Source organism: Notolabrus celidotus, chromosome 6 (assembly GCF_009762535.1).
Source record: "Notolabrus celidotus isolate fNotCel1 chromosome 6, fNotCel1.pri, whole genome shotgun sequence".
NCBI classification, from domain to species: Eukaryota; Metazoa; Chordata; class Actinopteri; order Labriformes; family Labridae; genus Notolabrus; species Notolabrus celidotus.
In genome coordinates, this window is record NC_048277.1 from 20,890,032 (window position 1) to 20,912,408 (window position 22,377).

A 22,377-nucleotide genomic window follows, 5' to 3' on the forward strand; every position below is an offset into this window, starting at 1 on the left:
CTTGATGCGTTGCTTTGAGTCGATCCTTCATCCTCTTGTTTTTTACTTTTATTCTTCATCATTGTAGTATCCTGACAATCTCTGGATGATCTTTTGTCCTGGTATTTACTGTCAAAAAGTTAGAGGCATGAACTATCATGCAAGTCCCACAAGATTGTCTTTGCTCAAGTGGCAGTAAAAGCCCAGGCGATGCGACACGAGTAATGAAAAGGGTGATAAATCGAAATATTTAAGGTGCATGGTTTAAATCGATTTAAAAACTGTAGACAAACGACAGGTGTTTCTACAATAAGTTGAACATCGAACGCATGTCTTTCAATATAGTCCACGGATCGAGCCGCATGCAATTAATTCGAACTGCGTCATCACACGAAGGATAAGAAAAATAAGATTTGAAACTAAGAAAATCAGTAAACTATACACCACACGATGTAAACAAAACAATTCAATGTTGATAAAGGTGGTTACCTATAAATGAACTTTTTGTTTCGCGTTCGCTTTGTCCTAAGGTTTTATCCGACTCGAATAAAATTCATAAAATGTAAAAGCAACAGCTTAAAAATAAATTATAATAAAAGAAACTTGTTTCAAAAAGCTTGTAGGCCTCTACAATCTTCATCTAGTTGTCAGACTCAGAGCTACAGAGCCGAGCAGCACACTAAAAATGGAGGCGCGCCATGGCTGCCAGAGCCCTGTATGGAAAACAACGACAAGCACTCCCACAGCACAGACGGCTCTTTCTGCTCCGAAAAACAGCCCGAAAACCACAGAAAACACCACAATTTCCGTTAAAATAGCGATCGTAATGCCTTACGATTAAAGTTTAGGTCAGATTCGAGCGGTTTCGGTCGAAAAACAAGCAAGAGAAACGGTCTAACGCAAGCCCATGGCACCCTTCCCAAGGCTCAGCCGCCATCTAGAGCTCCTTCCTAGCTCTGAAAGCTTTGCCTTTGATTGACGTTATTTCCATTTACCCAGCACTCAGGTGATGTTTAAGTCCCACCCCTTTTATTGTGTTTAAATGTTGCTTTTATACAAACTTACATATATTTTCAGCCTCAGGACACAATGTAGAGGTTGAAACCTTTTCTTCCCACTTCATAAAAGGTAAGAGTATTTGGAGGCTTCTTAAGTGTATAATTATTTTGCTTTGCACCATTTGCATCACTTCCTGCTCAGGCAGGAAGAAGGACAGCAAGGAGCCATTTTAGGGAGCCTTTGGAAACCATTTTTGGTCAAGGTTGAAACTTTAGTGCCACTTGCAATTGAATTGCATTCTTTTGACTGTTCTGAAGATAAATTTGAGATTTATCGGAGGCACCAATTGAAGTAGAGACATGCATTTTCATCGATTAGTTTCCGTTAACCAACTTAAAATGTCCTATGTAGCCTCACTCAAAGAAAGGTTTATTTTAAGACATTCATCGACCCATTGCAAAGCTGAAGAACTAACTCACGTTAAAACAATTGACAACTTTTGATGAGTAACACAAAAGTCAGAGAAAATAATTAAAGATGTGACGAATTAAGTGAAGTATTCGAAAACCAACAACTGGACTGCAACGTTATTAACGTTACTTCAGCATCATCCAATATACGCTAATTGTCTTCTGCTGGTTTTCTGGTTACTTAATGAAACAAAGCCAAGAAGAATTACAAGGAAATACACTTTATTTAAAAAAAACATCATCGGAATTTCAAATGTACAATGGCTGAAGTTGTTTTTTCCCAAAAATAATATAATTTGCAAAAAGTCCATGTTAGCTAGCGTCGGTCCTCCAGAGTCCATGTTGTCGTAAAAAATAAAAATCCAATCATCAAAGTCCAACCAGACAACTGTTTCGTCTTGTCAAAATTTGGCTAACTGCCAAATCACTTGTCATCTTCACGTTAAACAACGCTGTCTCCACTTCAGCATTATCCAGTTGAATGGGGTCTTGATAGGATAAAAAAAGAGGAAAGTTGTAAGCCCACAGTGCAACTGAAAAAGTGAGAATTCACTATCCAGCAGATAAAGATAGCATGCTAAATGTTGCTAATATTGGGACTGAAGATTACAGGGCTAACGGCCAGTTGAGTTGGCTAGCGCAATTGTGTGTTTCTCTCTGGCTTATACACACTTTCTAAGACTTCGCAGTCACCAAAAATGAGTTGCTATTCTTATCAATTTAAATTATAACTCATACTGACAAGATGCACAAAAACCAAAAGGGGGTCTTCGTAAACCAGCATCCTAACTTTACATGCTAGTTGCCTACACCGAGAGTGTAAACAAACAAATCTATCACTGCAAGTTTGGTCAAATTACCTTGTAAAAGCTTTGTTGTTTTGTTGAAATCAAAGCTATCAGCTAAACGGCATACACGTTGAGCAAGTGCTCAAACAATTTGCAAACTAATTCATCAAATCACCACTAGGGTACGTTGACTACCCATAAAACTTAACAATAGTGCAACAGCAGTGCAATTTAAAAAAAATCAATTAATAACAACACCACACTAGCATGTGAGCAAACAAGTCCAAAATGAGATCCTTTGCCTTAATTGACCAAATGATTATCAGAGCCACCAAAGCATTGCACAACTGACCAACAGATGGCAGACAGACAACATAATATCATCCAATAACTTAAAATAACCCTTAAAAATATAGCACTATTCATACATTTACTACTGAAAATCAGACAAAATATTTTTCTTACAGCTATTAAAAAATTTCTAACAAGGTATTGGCTGGGTTTGATCATGTTTTTGTCTTTGAAGCTAGAATTGATTTTTTTCAGCTCTTGAAGAGTGGTGTTTTTTATGTGGAGTACAAACATGAAGCACAGCCAATGTCCACATAAACCATCAGTAAAGCTTGTATTATTTTAAGTGAAGACAGAGGCCAATGCATGAGCTTAAGTAGAATTGCATTTAACCCTTTGTTTAGCAAATTGGTTTTTGCTAGCTTCAAGAGCTTCAGGTACATCAGAGTAATACATAACCAACATAAATGTTCAGTAAGGGTTACCTAAGATACAAAGTTGTTTCCTCTATCTCTTCTTAAAAAGGTACACTTCTGTTTATATTAAACTCGCTTGTTGCATAAAGACAAATTTAATCAAATATGAAAAACTTACAGTGCTGTCTTCTTTTTCTTCAAAACATGTTAATCTGCCCATCAGACCATGTCTCCCCTGTGGAAGAGAGAAAGAATAATGAATGCTAGCCATATAAATAACCATGAGTTCAACACAGAAATAGTAATTATTACCTCATCGTGTTTGGCCCTAAATAGTCTGAAGGCTTAAAGGTTCACATCCCTTAATTTTAAATTGCAAACTGCTTAAAAATAATTCCTCATCAACAATCTTTTGAACCAGAGGAATGAGTATTTCAGAGGTGATACAGAATTCTCTCCAGCCAACTCAGTAATAACTATTGATAAATAACTGATGGTCAATACAAAAAATTCCTTAAGGTGGATAAAGGTAATGGAAAAAGCAACTGTAGCGCTTGATGTTACAAATGATCTTGGGCTGGTAACGTCTGGCTACCAAAATACAACATGTATATATATATGGGTGGAGTCTTATTTAGAAATGAATCTAAATTTAGCAGTCACACGTTTGTGGGGTTCGTAACAAATTAATAAGCACCATTTTTGCGTGTTTGGTGCATCTTCACTCGAGCATTCAATATTCTGGCTTGTACATGTATGCGAACGAAATGTATGTCGCTATGTATATTGGGAGATCTTCTACTGTATGGTGTATTTTAGATGCTCTTAGCAAATAACCAAATTTCTAGTATAACAAGTAATACACTTAAAATGCTTACTGCTAACTGTATGGTTTTGGCCAGAAGCTAATCAAATGGGATGTATCTAAAAAAAATTATAAGGCTTTTGAGCTGGCATTTTTTGAGCTGGTCAATAATCTCCTCATCAGTGTTCAGGGTGACTTTTAAAAATGTTTTTATTGATAGATCCAATGGTCTTTTTTTAGCAAATAGATTTTCTCGTTGGTATAGCTCATGGACTCCATTTCAGTAAAAGGTTTAGTGATGATTAATAGTCTCCCCGTGAGCTAGATGCATTTATGCTGACAAGGAATTGTTTACTGTTGAGGTTTGATGAACTCCATATTGGATTTTTTTGTCACAAACCAAAAGCAGTGGTCTGAGTACATTGTGATCAAAGTAGATAAAACAACCACGTGTTAATTCCTGCATCAAGTAAGGCTATTGAATAGATTAGTTTGACTATCATTAACTCCTCAAGTAGTCATTTAAATCACATTTATTCAAAACAATTGTCTTGCGAAATTGGCCATTAGTCTGTTTCACAATTATCCTTGCCAAATACCATCAGCTTGCTAGCATGCAAAATGTTTCAAACTTTTCAGCGTTGAGCAGGTTCTCAAACTACTAACACATGTTGAGGTAAATACGATGTTGGTATTTATAGTACTACTGCCCCTTATTGAGTTTTTTAGGCCAAAACAGTAGAAAAACCATCATGGCACCCTCAGTGACTGAAATAGCGGACAGTTAGCATTACATACCTTTGCATGACAAGTGTCAGTCATGCAAAATCTAAAGCCTTGTTGTTTTAAATTTTTTATTTCTACAAAAAGTAAAGCCTTGCAGTTTTTCATGAATGGGAAAATAAGTTCAGACCAAAAACTTTCTTGAACCAGGCAGTATTAATGCGTTTTTCTTCTCTCCAGACGGGCCTTAATACATGGGGTTCTGTTGTTATTGACTCACTCTTTCAATATTGCCTCAAGTGGGCATATGAGGAACTGCAATTTACAGTGTTACTTAAGTAGCTGTGTTTTTCTAGTCTCTTTCTATCTGTGGTCATCTATTTATGATAGTAGGGCTTCAAAACAAGCAAGTGGTTGATGCTGAGCATCAAACACAGTACTTAATTTTGGCTGACTAATGTTGCCAAAGACAACAGGTTTTTATGGGAAGACAGTGTACTGACAACCATGGGCTACACCCATAATCACAAGTGTTTAGTTTAGAGGTGAAGTAGTTAATAGTTAAAGGTTGTAAGAAATGTTGTTTGCCGGAAATCTGATAAGTTTTTGTAGCAAGTGTCTTCACATGACAGAATTTAAGATATGATGAATCTTTAGAAACTCGTCCACTTTTTTTTTTGCACATCTCAGTTAAGTGTTGTGAAATACCGGTGTATTAAATACGACTGTTGTTAATGCGAGAAGTGCAAGATATGGTGCACATTGGACACTGGTCCAAAATTATAATACTAATATATTGAGCACTGTGTCTTAAAAGCTAAAAATGTTAAACTCAAACTGTCAGTCATTTCAAAATTTGAATTCTATGACGGAAAAACTATACAGGCTACGTCATCATTGAGGAGAACTTAAGACATAGCTTTTGTATTAATTTAGCAGTTTGCTTAGCTTTGAAACTCTTTTGCTGTTATATCAGAATAACTGAATAGTTGAAACATTATAATCCAATAAGTGGGACAAATTTGTTTTTTGCACAATAACAGAAAAGTAACTAAAAACAACCCTGGATATTTGATCCCAAGTACTTTTTCTTTTTATATGTACTATGTTGTTGCCATGTCATACACTAGGGGGCACAACTGTCCGACCTTCTGTTATGACTATCATTGATTTCGTTGGCGACTGATTAAGTTTATTTACAGTAGCTATACTAAATCAAGATTTAAAGTATATCTTTGTTATGACATGCACTAAAAGGGAAAATGAACAATGTTCAGAGTGCATTCAGTTGATAGTGTAATCAGTAAAAAAAGTTAATGGGTTTTGACAATATTGGAGAGTTCGAAGTACAGATAACATGCACATCATTTTCTGTAGACATTAAATCAAGCTGTAAAATGATACTTACATTCCTTGTTGTTGCGCAAATATCCTGATTCTTCTGCGTCACGACTTCATGGTTGTAGCTAGACGTCAACCCTATAAAAAAAAGAAAAATAACGATTTAGAAACTAAATGTTACATCAGCACACCCTAGAGGCAGCTTGAAAGAAGCAGTCTAGAAAGAGAAGCTGGTAAGACTGGAAATTATACATAAAGTCTGGAATTGCTGAAAAAAACATACCATTGTGTTAGGTCAGATGACCCCCTTTCTTCTTTGAAGTTCTACGGGAACATCGATGGAACCTGCAAAATACAAAAATAAGAATGTTAATTTTGCAGTCACACCTAACAAAGTCGCAACTTACGTCAGCACAATTGGGACATAAATGGGCTACTCGTTTATTAAGGTTGTAAATAATTATTTTTTGGAATTTTTTACTACTCATTAACATATTTGAAAAAGCCAAAGTAATTAGATGCATAGGTGTTTAGCAAAATGTTTTGTTTGTTGTGGTGGCTAACATATAACTTTATTCGCCTTCAACACTAACATCCTATCACGAAAAGCTCTAAAAGAACATTTTATTATGTGCTGGGTAGTATTAATCCTCTTGATTTAATGATGTAGTTTAATATATACTACAAAAGATTGTTTGAAATCTAATATACAATGTGTAGTACTTGCCTCTTATCAAGATAAATGAACAACACTGTCGGTAAGACTGTGATATGAAGAAATTATTTCTTTATTTATTTTTTCTTCAGTATATTCAGTTTTCTCAATATTCATAAACTTGTAGAGAAACCTTCTGGGATAATATTCTTCTTTACTAATCCAACAAATGTAATTTTACATGGAAAAACAAATAAATGTACATATTTAAATTACCTCTCTAGTCAGTCCCTCAAAGGGTTAAAAGCCAACACCCTATTTTGTATTTCGAAGTATATGTAAGCTTTTTGTTACATATAGTCTTCATTTGACGAACAAATCAAGTCTAGATGATGTTAACTATCTACAAATGTAAAAACACATTACTTGTCATATCAAGAACATTTTAACAACTTATCACCATTTCCATAAACTATTAATAAATTATAAGTATTGAGCATCCAGCACTTACTCAAATCATAGTTTTACTACCTGTGTTCAGCCTGTCAAAACATTTTGTGGAAAATAACGATTATTTTGAATATATTTTTAACATACAAAATGTTGAAAAACTCCCAAAAACAAATAAACTGAAAATATGCAAAAAAAAAAAGCTAAAGATGGGTGGGTTGGCATCCATCAATTTAATTTCAACACTTAAAACATGAAACATTTGTATTTTCATGTTGTTTTCGTCGAGCAAATTCACAAACGGGCATTTGCCCTTTCAAGGACAAAGCAAATTTTAAATGCGTAGGTTGAAATAACTCCAAACAGGTTGAGAGCAAATCTTCGTGTCTAAATACTAACTAAGTTAACTCAAAAGAGACCTAGCAAACATGCAAAATCTATCTCCTAAATCACATTTACTAACAAGATACAGTCGATAACTCGTTGTCTTTATTCTTCGCTGACAACACACCATAGCCATTTTCACAACACTGCGTCTCACTGTCGTTCTTTCCTCCATTTTGCCATACGCCTCTTGAGCCGTATTTTACAGCTTATAATGCATGATTACTGGTCAGTTCTTACCCATTGCCCAGGCCGTGTCTATCCCCCGTCATCTGCCCCGGTCGCTGTCACATTTTGGGGTGATTTTCGTCGTTTTAGTGGCTCTTTCGGCAGCATCGTTGCACTCTCCCCTCCTCTCCGCTCTGGACGCCTGGCTCCTCTGCTGGTTGTGTCCTTCTCTCTGCCTCTGCCTGAGCTCATATCCTTCATCGGCTCTGCCCACTTTGCTCTAACGTAAGCCAAACTCCACTTCCTCTCCAGCCCCATCAGGCTGGAACTAGCAGCCCGAAGAACCCTGAATACAGCGTAAACCTACAGCAGTACTTACAACTGGCCCAAATAAACTCATCATTTGATGTTTTTTAAATTATTGTCCACAAATAGACTCAACCAAATGAAATCAAGTCAGAGTTGACTTAACAACTCAACACTTCACTGTTAGTTAGAATAGTAACCTGGTGATATGAAATCAACAAGATATTTATTAAATTTAAAATTTGATTATTGTATACATTTATAGGCATATAGAGGCCTTAAACAAAAAGGCCTATCCATACATTTTTTTATGGAGATCTTGATTTGTGGCACTTAATGATCTTAACTCATTCCCCCAGAGTTGCAAAAGTACAGAATAAAAAAAAGTGAAGCAAAGTAATAGGCTGAACTTGCCTCATTGGTGTGGAAAATTGCCTGGTTTTGGTCTTGGTCTTGGTCTGTTATAGCCTATTGTTTTCTTTTCTACATCACCATGAAATGATCCTGAGATAATATTTAGAAAAATAAACCTACATCCTGAGAAAACATCTGATATTAAGTCATTATCCCAAGAAAACAATATTTTTCTTCTCAAGATAATGAGATAAATAAGTTGAGAATTCAAGGAAACAGACAGAAATTAGGCTACTCATTATCACAGAAAAATTGAGAACACAGAATGTGGGTACTCATTTGCATAGGGCTTCTGTATATTTGTATATCACTGTAAGTAGACTATTTATGGATTTGTCTACATGAACAAAACCAAGCACATTTTGGCACTGGTCTAGTCCCTTTCTATGGGCTAATTCCCTCTTACATATAACCTTTGAGCACTGTGTCCATTACACAGTTAGATTTATTTGCTTTGTTTAATCTCTGGCCATGGCTCTAGAAATATGGGCATTCTAAGAGGCTTCTTCAGTATTATTAATATTAATAAGCAGCAATTATATGGTTAGTCCCTTGGTTATGGGTTATGATGGCTACAACATGTGTAACAGTTGTCAGACTAGTTTTACATGGTCAGCATGTTCATAAAAATCTATAAGTAAGAGCAGCTTTATTAAGGTAGCTCTGAATAAGTGAAACTGAACACCCTTTCGGTGTATGATGCTATAAAAGGGCGTTCCTGGCTTGTGACAAAGCGACTAAATCAATGACATTAACATATTATTTGTTAATTAATTTGAAATGTTCATATGGACAGAATGTGCAGCCCAATAGAGACTACCAAACTTGGAAAACTTTTTCTGTTCAATCAGTGCAGCCTTTATTGGAAAGTCCATGGAGCCTGTGGTATGTACACCACCCCCATTACTGACCAATGAAATGTCTGACACCACAGCGCATGCTCTGTGCTGTGGAAGATTTCTATAAAAAGATCCACAGCCTAGCAACAGGAGTGTTCTGCATGTATATGACAACCCCAGGCTTTTTAAATGAGGTAAACGCTGTCTAACGTTGACTGACAAGTTGGATGGGTTTGAACAGGGAAGTGGTTATTTTGTTTTCAACCAAGGCAGATTGGAGGATTGCATTGAGAAAATTACTGCTTGTGGAAACACACGTCAAAGATATGCAAATACCTGTCCAATTCACCTTGATTGTTCAAACTGTTTAAGATGCCTGATACAGTCATACAATTATTATTACATTTAGATGACTTACTGTTGCTCCTGTGAAAAAGATGTTATTAATGTACATGTTCCCATTTTATGATAAGGTTAAGACTCTGACCTTTATAGAGGCTTTATGTTTACGACAGTATTATGTCACCAACTATTACACTTAGATACGTAATAGACTAATTTCGACCCACACCATGGATCAACACTTAGTCCATTAAAGCACTTAGTCTCAGCAACATTTTTTCTTGAACGTCATTCCAAACATGGTTAGTAGGTTTTGAGAAATCCATGTGACCAGGAAGCAAAGGAAACTGCAATCAGTGTTCTATACTTGTCAATATTGGCTGTGGCAATAGACAGCTGTACTCAAGGTGCAGCTGCTGATTGGCCATCTCAGTGTGCCTGCAGACATTATCTGGCTTCTATTTAAAAACACATAACTCTCTGGCTCCTCCTCATTTGTAAATGTGTCAAACCAACAGAAATAGAACCTTTGCATTTATGTTGTTTAAAAGATTGTGTTGGATTAAGGCACAGAGCTTCTACATATCCTATCACTTGTTATTAAATTGTCAGAGCTGCTTGCTACAGGGGCATTTTAGTCTGAGTCAAGGATGTGGTCATTATGATCTCATCTTAAATTTTCAATGAATTGTTCACTGGTTATCTGTTACAAATGAATGTACAGCTGGTGACCTACACAACAGAACTTCTCAGTTCTAGTGTGTATGCATTGTTTGCATTTTTTGAGTCACCATGTTTTTTCTGTCTTGTGACAGATTAAACTCAATGATGCTGTTATCTTGTAAAATAAATGACAATATTCACAGTATTCAGTGTTTGATATATCTCCCTTGAACTGTCACACATGTTGTCATGTTGCGACTACAAATTAAAATGGATTTCATTGAAGTTATCAAGTAATCCATATTTCTGAAGATGGAAGGGGATGTTACATAATTTTCCAATTTTAGTTTATAAATAGAAATGTGAAGACCTTGGACTCCTTTGCTGTGAAACTTTGTAGAGGGATCAGCTACACAGTTGCCTTTATGTTAATTCAAGCATCCAAATATGTTATTTTTGAACTGTGACTGTTTATCAAACAGAAAAAAGCCTAAACAAGTATTTTTGAATTCAAGGTTGTTACACTCTTAAGTGTGGTGAAAACGTGTGCAAGGCACTGAATTTCAACATTTACACAATAAATCTCCTTGTCAGAATGAAAGGGTGGAAGTGCTGCTGTTTGTTCTTTCTTTAGAGGGAAAGTCAACAACACTGTTTCAGAAACAGCACCAACAAAAGTCAACATTCATTCATGGGTGTGGTTCCTCTGATTAAGGCATCCAGGCCTCAACCAAATATCATGTAACGTTGCAAATAAGCTTTTGACAGTTGACATGAGAACAGGTGAGCACTGTTCTTATATTTGCTTTCACACTAGCAACACAAATGTTTCTGTTTACTGATGTGGCCCTGTTGTTCAACAAAAAACATGGAGATTATTAGAATAGCATGTCAGCTAAGGTTGTTTGAAGGAACACAAGCAGCCAGTTTTAAAATCAACAAGATCGCCATAAACATACTGAATCAATTATTGAAACATGCATTTTCAATAGTAGCTGATCTGATACCAAAATGTACAAACCAAAATGTACTGTGTTATAAACCAGTTTTAACCACAAGTATGTAACACCATCACACCCAGTGCTGCTTCTCTGTGCAAAGTTCAGCCTATCTTCTCAGTTTGTGTATTTGAGCTCAAGATTTATAGCTTTAATCATAGCAACCAAATCTTAAAGTTCCCTTTATAAGCATTGAATGTCCATGCACAATCAAGTTAAAGCCAATGTAGGCACTTTGGTACAGTGTGCTGTTTATGTTCATGTAGGTGAACAGTGTACAATGTAGGAATCTTATTACATACCCTATCTATTTTAATAGAAAACAAAGTCAGTTACGTGTTTTATTAAAGATCAGAAAAGGCCAATAAAAAACAGCCATGTCTGAGTTTTGACCTGTACATGGAAGGAAATCAGCAGGGCTCCATTGTTATTTTGTGCTGCCATCTGGTGGGCTTTGATCACAACAAAAAACTCTCACATTCGGAAGCACAGAAGAGGGCTATCACTACCAGCAGGTGAACTGAAATAAGACTGGACACCAAACCAGACAAAACAAGACAGGCTGTTTCTACTTTGATTTGAGATAAACGGGGCACTGCAGGTTTGCACACTGTAAGAAATGCAGCATAAGACTACAGTAGGTTTAACTGGAAGTTCTCCAAATACCTACAAGACATTATACAGATAATTTGTAGTAAAAAAAACCAACAACTTAAAGGATGTCAGATACTCTTAATAGGACTGTTCAGAATGCAAAAACAAAGACCCTAACAGAGCTCAGTTATACAGTGTGTCAGTCATTTTACCTGAAGAAGTGAGAAAAAGACTGATTGATTAATTTTGTGTTTCATTATGTCTATGTGTGTTGAGTGTTTTACACCATCACTGATCAATCAATTGACTACTTGTCACTGTCTTGTCTTCTCTAGATTTTCTCTGGAGTCTGTGGTCATGACCCGGTAGTCTGCTGCCCTTGGAAAATTGTGTTTGCTACAGCCTACAGGTAAACAGAGAAATGGTGCCTTCAGATGCTGTCAGAAATAACTAACAGTCAAATACATAAACAGTAAGAGACACTGAATGATCATTTGGGATTAATGGACTCATTATAGAGGTGTGCTAAAGCTAGTCCAGCTATGTAATCTGTGTTGCTGCTATCTGAATAACCTGAGTTTACATTCTGAAGTTGCTAATACTCAAGGTATGGCACATTTTTTTAAATCTATGTATAAACTTTAGGGGCATTATCTTCAAATTTGATTATTTTTAGGCAAACACAATTTGTCAAATGGAACAGCATAAAAAATAATGAAAATACCTTTATTTTCCCTTAAAATTCAGACAAAATAAATAACATTCAAATAAGTGGAAGAATAACACAGTCTTAAATTAAGCAATAACACACTCAAGGTCATGCTACTTAATGTCAGCACAGCTGTGACGGGTAACACGTAGCCTACGGGGTCATGTGTTTGGTGCCAAAAATAACGACGGTGTGCTAATATTCAGTACAACAGCATGACCTCAAGTGTGATGTTGTTTTTTCTACAACAGTTCTACTGGCAGTATCATGTAGTAAACAGTACCACGTATAATCCAATCATCATTGTCTTGTCTAATAATTAGCTTGGATCTCAACTATTTCCAAACCTCGCCCCCGACAGGACTGTTGCAAATAAAGAAATAAACATTTATTTGTTTTACTTGTTACTTTTGCATGTTCAAAAGATCCTTTGTGCACTTTCATCTATATGTTTCTGTTTATCATGTAACTAGTGACAAATATAATCTGTTGGAAGTTGTTTTAGTGCATGAGTGATTAAGAAATACTACTAATTTAGAAAACAACACTTTGATTTATTTTTATGATCTATTAATTCAGAACACCTGACAGGGGAGTGGAGTACATAAAGTGAAAAGTCCAGGCTCTGTTATACTATATAGCAGCACTCATGGAATGCTTGTAACACAATCTAACAACTTGGTTGGAACTAACTAACTGTTGTGATAGTTGGGTCAATTAAAGTGACTGTTATGCACTAACAAATAAAAATCCTATTTTTGCCTTGAGAAGATTTGCCTTGCATGGGGACTCCTAAGCCAGGTATTACGATGCAGACTATAAGTTAAATTGTGTTCAAGATTCAAGATTCAAGATTCAAGAAAGCTTTATTGCCAAGTGAGCTCGCACACACAAGATATTTGACGTGGTGAATGGACACTGGTACTTAACAACAAGACAGTAAGGACACAACAAAACAGTAAGGGCAATACATATATAACCTAAACACAAATCCAAAAATTCAAAATAAAAATAAAAATACTGTCTGTAAAAAAGAAAGGTAAAGATGTACTTTTAAAGACATGCAATAAGTTAAACTAGCCTACACCAGAGTGCCAATGTAGTAGATGAATATAATAACAAGATATGTTATGGAATAATTTACAATATTGTACATGGTTATGAGGTATTGCACCGAAAATCAAAGTATTGTACATGTATGTGAAATATCAGATGAGTAGTTGTAGTAGTTGAGTAGTTGTAAGTCATTAATTTTTTTCATGTAACTTACTATCATTCATATGTGTTGAAAAAACATGTTTTAAGAGTCATCAAAGAATGGCCCACTTGAAAAAAATGTACAGGACACTTCTTTCAACAGAAGCTTTCAACATCCTGTGTTCAGTTTTCGGATGTCCGAGGAGACCGTGAATGCAGCACAAACCCACATAATGCTCCTCTTCAGCAGTGGGAGCAGCGGGCCAGCCTGCAGAGCTCTTCCGGAGGCGGATAATCCCCATCTCTACACGGAGACCTAATGCTATCAAGAAGGAATAGATACAACTCATCTCAAGGAGGAAAGAAACGCGCTTTGGAGAAAATAATAGCTCCGAAATAGAGGACCTTTAAGGAGAAGTTCGGATCAACACAAAAGATGGATATCTGCGTTTTACAGTTTCTTTATTCTCTTAGGAGATAGATCTGACTGGGATAAACCAATCATCTATAATGTGACAGCTGCTGTCGCATTTCATCTATAGTTTGGGAGAAAAAAAGAACATCCTGCGTGTATTTTCTGATTTGATCACCATGGTGGCATTCAATCTGGTGTTAACTTTAATCATTGCGGCTCTTTGGCGGGTCAGCGGCGAACTACAAACTCTTTCTTCACCTGCAACGCAGTTAAATTCAACATCATCATCATCATCATCAAACATCATCAGCGAAGACGAAGTGACGAGTAATGTCACAGATGCTGCCGTGGGATCCCGGATTTCATCCATCACGACGCATCTGCCAACTCTGAAAAACATAGTCATTTTGGTCTGCGTGCTAACAGCTGCTCTCATCACATGCCTGGTCATCAAAGTGATCAGGTAGGCAGGTTCACTGTTGTCTCTAGCTCACACGATTAACCTACATTTGCTGTGAGGCCTAGAATAATACCAAGCCTTATTATGATCACGATGTAGAAATCTCTTTAGTGTTGCAGGTGTAAATGAATGGAATTGTAACAGTGGTTGCCAAGAGTGGAGGTGTGGGCCTGTTGTCATAAATAAGAAACCTGTTTTATAACCTGATTCTATTGATAGACTATGTGGTGATAAGTTCATTTCTTTCAGTTTTGCATGTAGAGCTTATGATAGGTTTGCTTTTTTCCTTTATTTCAAAGAAGGGCTGTATAACTGATCACTGATGTTGAACATTTTGACATCTTCATATGGTTAAAAAAGCATAAGACATTTTCTATAAATGATCAAAATCTAGTAAATAGATAACCCATCATGTATTCCTACCCTATTGTTGTTAAGTAAAACCTGCAATGAGGAACTATTAACTGTAAATAACTCAGCTAATTGAATATATTCGGGTTGTGAAAGAAAAACAAGATCTATATGAGGAAGTCTTGAGACTCGAGATGGACAGTTTTCATTTTTGTCATTAGGTTGAGCTCTTGATATCAAGTTAATTTGAGAACATAATTGGCAATGTAAATAATTATAACTTGCAGCCCTTGAAAAGAAGATAACATGCATGCTTGGCTGATAAAAGACTAATCAGTCATCACACTTTCTTGAATTGACTGTAAACAAAAGCCAGTAGAACAAAGGTTCTAGCTTCATTTTTAATCTGAGAAAAACACAAGCCTGAAATAATTACACTAACAGGCAGTTTGAGCATTATTATGGTTGTAAGAACACAGAATTCCTGTAATCCATTCCATCTGGAGAAACTCAAATCGCTATGCAGCTAATGTTGGGGTTTAGTCAGCCTAGCTTGATTTAGGGAGATTTTAATTCTTGTGTTTCTTATTTTATTGCATTTGTTTTGTTGCACACAGATCCGGAAGGAGGATCAGAAAAACGCGTAAATATGACATCATAACGACTCCTGCAGAGCGAGTGGAGATGGCCCCTCTTAATGAGGACAACGATGAGGATGATGACTCAACTCTCTTTGATGTTAAATACAGGTTTGTCTCTTTTAAATCACCTAGGAAATGAGGACATTGCACACTACATTTGCATGCTATTCTAAGACAAAAGAAAGATGATTCTGCAGCTACAGAAGTAATCTCACTATGTTCTAAACTCACACAGATCAACAGAGTAATGTTTGTTATTCCCTGTGTAGAAACAGTGGAAATACTGAAATAGTGGAGGTATTGACAAGTATTTAAACATTGAGAGTTGAATCATAAACAAGTCTGCTATACAAAATTACTCTAACAATAATGTGTCTGGGTTGCAGGGTTTGGAACAGAGCATATTGTAAAAAGTCAACCCTATAAAGTATTTTTTTGTATGAACTTCTTGGTTTGGCTTGTCTTTCCTTTTTTAAATACCTCTACATATCTCACGTGTGACCTTTGTAGTTAAAGTGTTTAACCTTTATTTGCCTATGTAAAGCACATTGTGACTAATTTGACTACACAACGTTGAGTCACTATCAAAGCTTGTGCTACTGGAGTCGTTGTTGAAGTCTTCGTGTGCTTTTACAGCCTTTCATTTATAGCTCAGAAAAGTTTGTAGTAATGCAATTTAGCACCAAACCAAACAGGCTATGAATAAAAAATAATTTGTTTAAAATGTGTTTTTAAACTGCTCCCTCTCTATTTTAAAGAAACACTGTTTTAGTTCAGACACTGTTGACTTAGGCTTCACCCTTCCGTCCTTTCTATTGTTCTTTAACTCACAACCACTTCCTCATAGAAAGATCTGATGTCCTGTTTACCTGACATTCCTGACTTCCAAGTTAAACCTGAACGACATATTTGTCGACCAAAACATCAGATAAGATTCTGTTAAGTTAACTTTGCTTTTTCTTTTTCTGATTTTTGCAGGTGAACCCCACCAACACAGACATCCAAATTTGTCAACTCCTGTTTTTTTTTCCTTGGACAACTCGAGTGATTTCTAACGTTTTTATGTGTTGTGAAGTCTTACCAAATCAGACACACATCTGCTGCTTCTGCATGGCTTTTATCTGTGTTAAACGGACTGGAGCCACAGAGATGTCATTATTTGCTGTCCTACTGACGCTCATGTCATGTGGCCCAAATGCCTGCCCGCTTCTTTCTCAGATTAAACATGAGGAAGTTTCATGCTGCCTCAAGATGTTCAGTTAAAGTTGAGCTGATTGTGACTGAGGTAAATCAACTTTGCCAAAAAGACGTTTGATTTAGCATAAGTTCTGACAGTTATTGTCACTTTAATTGGAACCATTGAGCTTCACATTACAGTATGTCTGGCTGCTGAGTCTAAAGTGGCAATGTCTGGTTTGGATCTTTGATAAAATCATATGAAAATGCAGGATTTATCACACTTTCTGATTTCGAATGAAAATATAATCTGTAAATCAGTACTGGTGGCCAACAGGACCCATCAGTGAGGTTGTAAAATGTTAACATGCAACAAATCTTGTGCAACAAATACCTTAATCAAACGTTGAATTTGCACACTATGAAGAATATACTCTAATTTATATTTTACCTAAACTTTTTACCAAATACGTTTCTGTCTACTAACCACTTTATTGTGCGTATATACTGATTGATTTGTCTCCCTATATATGGAGTAAGCGTATATTTTTTTACTGAGTGTTCACAGACATTCCTATTTTGCTGCTGTATCAGCAAATGCTAAAAGGTTCAAAATTAAATGAAGAGAATATTGTGAGGTGTTTATACATATGTTTGCTTTGAATGTAAATGCTGTAAACCTTTGTGATCAGGTGTTTTTAACCGTGTTAGCATTACATTTTATGAGGTGACCCCTGATTATTGTCAAAAAGATTGCATTTATGTAGTTACCCATTTGAAACATGTCCAAAAGGAACCCTGTGTCTTACTTTGTATATCAAGCCATTTTTTAAATAACGTATCATGAGTAGTTACAAAATTCAAATAATCCCAAAAACCTTTTATTTGATGTACAAGGTAAAGAGCTGGACCAATACTATGCTAAGTCTCCCACCACAACTCCATTAATGGCTAACTAACTATTGTAATGTGTAACTGAAAAGGGCTGTTTCATCCCTGTGGAGTTGTTGGTCTAAGCCATACTCATTCTGATAAAAGGAAAGGATCAGTCACATCATGTAGGCCTTTCTCATCCCAGCAGCTTCAGTGTTGTAAATGTCAACACTTTGATAAAGCCTGGCCAAGTTTTTGATGTTTTGATATACAATAAATATAACTGCATCCGAGTTTCAATTGACAATTTTACCTGAAGCTTACAAAATCTTTAAACGAGTTGACCCCTTAAGTTAAGCATAGATATCAAGAACAGTACCTGGTTTGTTATACCTCTAATCCAAATAAAAACACAATACTTTACCAAAAGTCTGATCTAGGGCAGATAAAAGAAAAAGTACAAGGGCTTACAGACCTTCCTTGTAATAAAAGTAAACTAATAACAAAGCAGATACATCCTCTGCAGTGAGTATGGCGGTTCTAGGTAAGCTTGTTTAATCTAGTCTGCTATATTTGATAGTAAACTGAGGTGCAGTTGTCTGGCCTCCATCCATCTTTAACAGGAACAAGGAAATGAGTGTTGAAACCTGATCACCTTCTGTTTGTTTCCTTCTGTTTAAAACTGGTCACTGTCATAACATGAAAAACTGGATGCATTGCTCGTCATTTAAAGATATATGAACAGTATGCAGGGAAGAGGTGTGTGAATCAGTATAGAATTGTATGTAAACCAATCTTTTGTCATATTTTTGATATCATGTATTTAAGCAGAATGCTGGCTATTCCCTGCACTTTCCATCACACTGTATGACCGTACCTCTTCAGTATTGTGTCATGTCTCACGTAGTCTTTCACTGTGTGCTCAGAATTCTGCAGATCCATGTTTGTGCCCATGCTAATTTATCTCGTCACCCTCTTCCTTTCATGGTTTCATTGAATCTTTGTTAAATAGTGGAAGAACACTTACTGCGTTAAGATGCTAATCCTGGTCTTTTCATAGGACTGAATGAATCATCTGTTACAGAAAGATCCTCTCATTAAATGAATTAACGTCATTGTGGTAGCTGTTTGAATGCTGTGGCTAATTCCCCTCATCCCACATTTGATGCTAAAAAACCATTGAAACTGTTTTAGAAGTTTATTAAGAGAAAAAGCCCCTTCTTGGTTTTTGACACAGGGATATTTAGTGTTCCCACAGCTGTTTCCATGTCTTTAAAGACACTACTGAAATAAAAGTGCTCCCTTTGAAGGGATAAATCCTTTTAGAAGAGACACTGGAAATGGTGTTTTTTTCCATTCTTCTTCATTTGTGTATTTTCTATCATAGAAAATACATAGAAAAGTACATTCACCTTGTCATAACTACATGATGTAAGTGTCCTTGAGTCATTCTAAAACATTTCTAATACAAAAAAGTAAATATACTTCAATTGTATGTATCAAGACAAGACAGACATGCAAATCTTACATTTGTTTGCAGGTATTTGTACACTGAACAAATGTTCACATAGAGTATATAAGACAAAGTGTTATATAAATCCTCACAGCCTCATCTCCACTGTTTCACAGTAGAACAGAAACATGTCAGTGGAAAGTTTTCTATCTTGTGGCAACCTCAAGATTCTGGGTTAATTAACTTAATTGTGTTGGTCACAGAATGTTTCTATTTTTGCCCAGCTCTGATGAGTTCGCACAAATAAACCTTTCATTGCTCCAGACTGCTGACGTCTCTGCAGCAACTTTCATGTTTATTCTTACCTTAACTGGCAGCGTAGTAGGCCAAGATTGCGAGTCAACAAGCGTGTACTGTCAAAACAACACTTTTATGAACAAATCACATGGCCGGAAGCGCATGAGAGGCTACTCAATAAGCAGCAGAGGAGCTCTGAGAATATTTCACATGTTTGTGTAAATTTTGATTAAAGGAAGCGTTCTGCTGCAGAGAAATACTGTGCTGAGATTCAAGTGTAAGAACCTGAAAACTCAAAAACGTAACTGCAACACTTTGAGTGAGCTGAAGGTTGGAAGTCCAAAAATATAATTCAGACTAACATTACTGATGAATTGGTTTCACAAGATAGTCTGTGACTACTGGCCTTAAAATAAACACTTAATTGAGTTTTCTCTGACTCTATTATGACAATCATGTAATCGTTTTCCATTTTTACCATCCTGTCAAAAAGATAAACCTACAGTTTTATTTCTAGCAGTCTAATTTGTTTCCAACAGGGACATTTACTGATCAGAGGCACAAAATACAGGCCGCTTTAGTAGTACCTTTAAATATCTGAATCCACTTATATACCTTGAATACTGACCAGAACACACAACACATATACAGTATAAGTATAAGTCATACATTGTTTCAAAGGAATAAAGGCATACCAGTATTCAGATTCAGTGTTACTGCACTGAAACAGTTCCCAACTGTTAATCTGGGTTCATCTAAAGCACATTACGGGGCTCATTTCTTACATTACATTTGTAAGAATATCACCAATACATTCATTAATAAAAAAGCTCTACCACTATAAATAACACAACTACAGTCTGACCTAACCTCCTCCTCCTCCAGTGTAGAAACAGAGCTGGTGTTCTTTGAGAAAAGATAACAAAGTGAGTTAACCGTCAGCTAAAAGTCTGTGTAAACACCCTTATGTGAACAGCTGGTACACTCCTCCGCTCTCCTCACACATGCTTCCATTCTCTCATCTATCACTCCAGGTTACTTCACGGGTTCACATGGCAGTTCTGGTTGACTGGACCTTTTTGCTTATAAATGACCTGTTTTACCATGAACACCAGTGAAGGTGCTAGATAAAAAGATACAAAGTATTCTTAGGATGAAAATATGCTATCACAAGCTGTACATCACATGAACTCGTTTAAAAGATCCTAATCTAACTGGTCTTAAAATAAATGTCAGAAACATTTTTATGTCTTTTTCTCATGGTTCTCCCTGATTATTAAGTGCTTCCATCTTGTGGCCCAACCTGTGACTCACAGGAGCAATTCATTCAACAGCTTTAATGCAGCGAACTTGCTGTATAAATTAAAACAAGAGGCTGTGACAGCTCAGAATTGGCTCTTTAAGAGAAAAAATGGGCCGGCAAATGAAAACAGGATCTTGGTGGACAGTGTAGACAAAGAGGCTGTCATTGAAAGGTTGCCTTAGAAATCTCATTAAAACACGCCAGTCACTAAAAGAGCCAAAAATAGAAAAAAAGTTCATCCCAGTTGCTGAAAATAAGTTAATCCAAGTTTCATAAAAGTAGGACAGGAAGAAAGCTCTTTCTACTGAGACCCTCTTTTCTGCTTTTTGCTCTGGAGCTCTGGAGTCTGAGGTACCCTCTTTTCATCACAGGTCCCGGTATGGAGCCGCAGTGCCCCCTGTCTGTGCAAAGTGCTCAGGGTCCTGAACTCCAGCGGCATGGTGTGAGGGCTGGAGCTGGATGTGTACTCGTACTTTAGCGTATCATAGTAGTGGTATTTGACCGGTCTGCCCTGTGTGTCGAGCGGGAAGGGCCAGAAGCCATAAAGGTGGATTTCTTCACAGAAACGAGTAGCCATGGTGTACATAAGGAGCCCTGTGGTTGGACGCTTTATGTGGACATTGTTGGTTAGCCAATACCTGTGAACAAAAGACATACAATGTGTGGTTAGCTGCAGATGCTTAATAACCTTCAACTTAATTAGAGGCTCAATGATAGGGCAACATGTTGAAGGTCTTTAGAGCTTTTGTGTCAGGAGTCCCTCAGAGGAAGCACGTATCTGCTTCAGGGAGACCTCTGTCCCTTTGGGATTTGGTGTTCAGTCATAGAGTAAAGGCTGGAGCTCACAGAGTGGAGTTAATTCTTGAAATGTCACGAGTAAAATATTTTGATCTTGCGTGATATGTTTCTCTGCCGCTCCCTCAAGAACAGTCTGTTCTAAGATTATCAATGCGTGACCTTTTTTTCCTCCCCGTTTGCTCACTGGATGAGCTGCAAACATCTTCGCTCTCATAAGTCATTTGGCCGAGTAGTCTTGCTAAATGTCTTCCCCACTCTCTACTTCCATCATTTTTGTTTCTCTTTAGCTTTCATGTCTACTAAAGGCAAAATATGCCCCCCAAAAATAAGTAGAACAAAATACAGCTGAAAATGTTTGCAACCCTGTGTCTTAAACCTCTGCAATTCATCAAAAGCGCTAATTTGAGCCATCTGCAAAAGAAACATAATTCCTATTCATCAAATTTCAATGCAGACTCCCCTTAAAGCCCCTGAAATTAACACCAAGGCCCCATTATGACCTACAAAAACAAAAAAGACCATCATAAAGATGCCTCACTTTATACATATTCATTCTAAATTGTTTGAATTTTAGAGATTCATGTGGAGTGATATTGTTAACATTCAAAAGGAAGCAGGGTGAGATGTTTTTGTACAGGACAGGTTCAGCAAACAGATAGGAGGTACTGCTTTGTCCACAGAGGGGGTTCCTCACAGAGGCTTTAGGCTTCTCAAAAGCAGAGATTTGCTGTAGTTGTCCCTTTGCTATACTATCAAATACAAATCTTTGCATTCTGTACTAAGAATGGAAACAAAAGATAATCTGAGGATGCAGTTTAGCTTTAGAAAATTTCCCTTTTTCTCATATTTTCAGCTTTTTTTTTACAAGATGATGAAGTGTAAAATAAATGGATAATAGAGAGTTGTCCGTTATAAGTAGCCCCCTTTTTCAGACCGTTGAAATTTAAAACAAAGTGGAAAAAATATCTTGCATCTGCTGCAAGTTTCTTGATTACAGAGCAGCCACTAGTAACATCAAGTCTGATTGTCAAGTTTCAATAAAAAGACACAACTGGAATAAAAGAAACTACTCAGTAGAT

General features: G+C 36.6%; 3 protein-coding genes across 8 annotated transcripts in view; 1 reads left to right on the forward strand and 2 right to left on the reverse strand.

Moving 5' to 3' along the window:
- Positions 1–7,889, reverse strand: part of chd2 (chromodomain helicase DNA binding protein 2) — a 31,536-nt gene extending 23,647 nt beyond the window's left edge. For 2 of the 5 annotated variants that reach the window (XM_034685984.1, XM_034685986.1), the window contains exons 1-5: positions 7,542–7,880; positions 6,096–6,157; positions 5,880–5,950; positions 3,122–3,178; positions 1–1,936 (exon numbers count right to left, since the gene is read on the reverse strand). In XM_034685984.1, coding sequence (XP_034541875.1) covers positions 1–62 — 62 coding nt within the window. In that variant the 5' untranslated portion in view covers positions 63–1,936; positions 3,122–3,178; positions 5,880–5,950; positions 6,096–6,157; positions 7,542–7,880. Of the gene's footprint in view, positions 1,937–3,121; positions 5,951–6,095; positions 6,158–7,541 lie in introns of all 5 variants that reach the window. The other 3 variants (XM_034685987.1, XR_004631594.1, XM_034685985.1) reach the window with 3 other exon arrangements.
- Positions 1,016–18,791, forward strand: fam174b (family with sequence similarity 174 member B). Of its 2 annotated transcripts, none has more exons than XM_034685991.1 (5): positions 1,016–1,107; positions 11,961–12,034; positions 13,719–14,409; positions 15,375–15,506; positions 16,377–18,791. In XM_034685991.1, the coding sequence occupies exons 3-5, from the start codon at positions 14,123–14,125 to the stop codon at positions 16,378–16,380; spliced, it is 423 nt and encodes a 140-aa protein (XP_034541882.1). In that variant the 5' UTR covers positions 1,016–1,107; positions 11,961–12,034; positions 13,719–14,122; the 3' UTR covers positions 16,381–18,791. The 2 variants fall into 2 exon arrangements, with proteins under 2 accessions (XP_034541882.1, XP_034541881.1); XM_034685990.1 differs by having other exon boundaries at positions 13,779–14,409.
- st8sia2 (ST8 alpha-N-acetyl-neuraminide alpha-2,8-sialyltransferase 2) overlaps positions 18,631–22,377 on the reverse strand; it is a 14,122-nt gene continuing 10,375 nt past the window's right edge. The window contains exon 6 of the mRNA XM_034685988.1: positions 18,631–21,138. Within this exon, the coding sequence (XP_034541879.1) occupies positions 20,802–21,138 (337 nt within the window). The 3' untranslated portion in view covers positions 18,631–20,801. The remainder of the gene's footprint in view (positions 21,139–22,377) is intronic.

Excerpts from the sequence above, each read along its gene's own strand:
- fam174b (XM_034685991.1), top strand. The coding sequence starts at position 14,123 with ATGGTGGCATTCAATCTGGTGTTAACTTTAATCATTGCGGCTCTTTGG. Across the intron at positions 14,410-15,374 it reads CTGGTCATCAAAGTGATCAG|ATCCGGAAGGAGGATCAGAA; the intron begins GTAGGCAGGTTC and ends TGTTGCACACAG.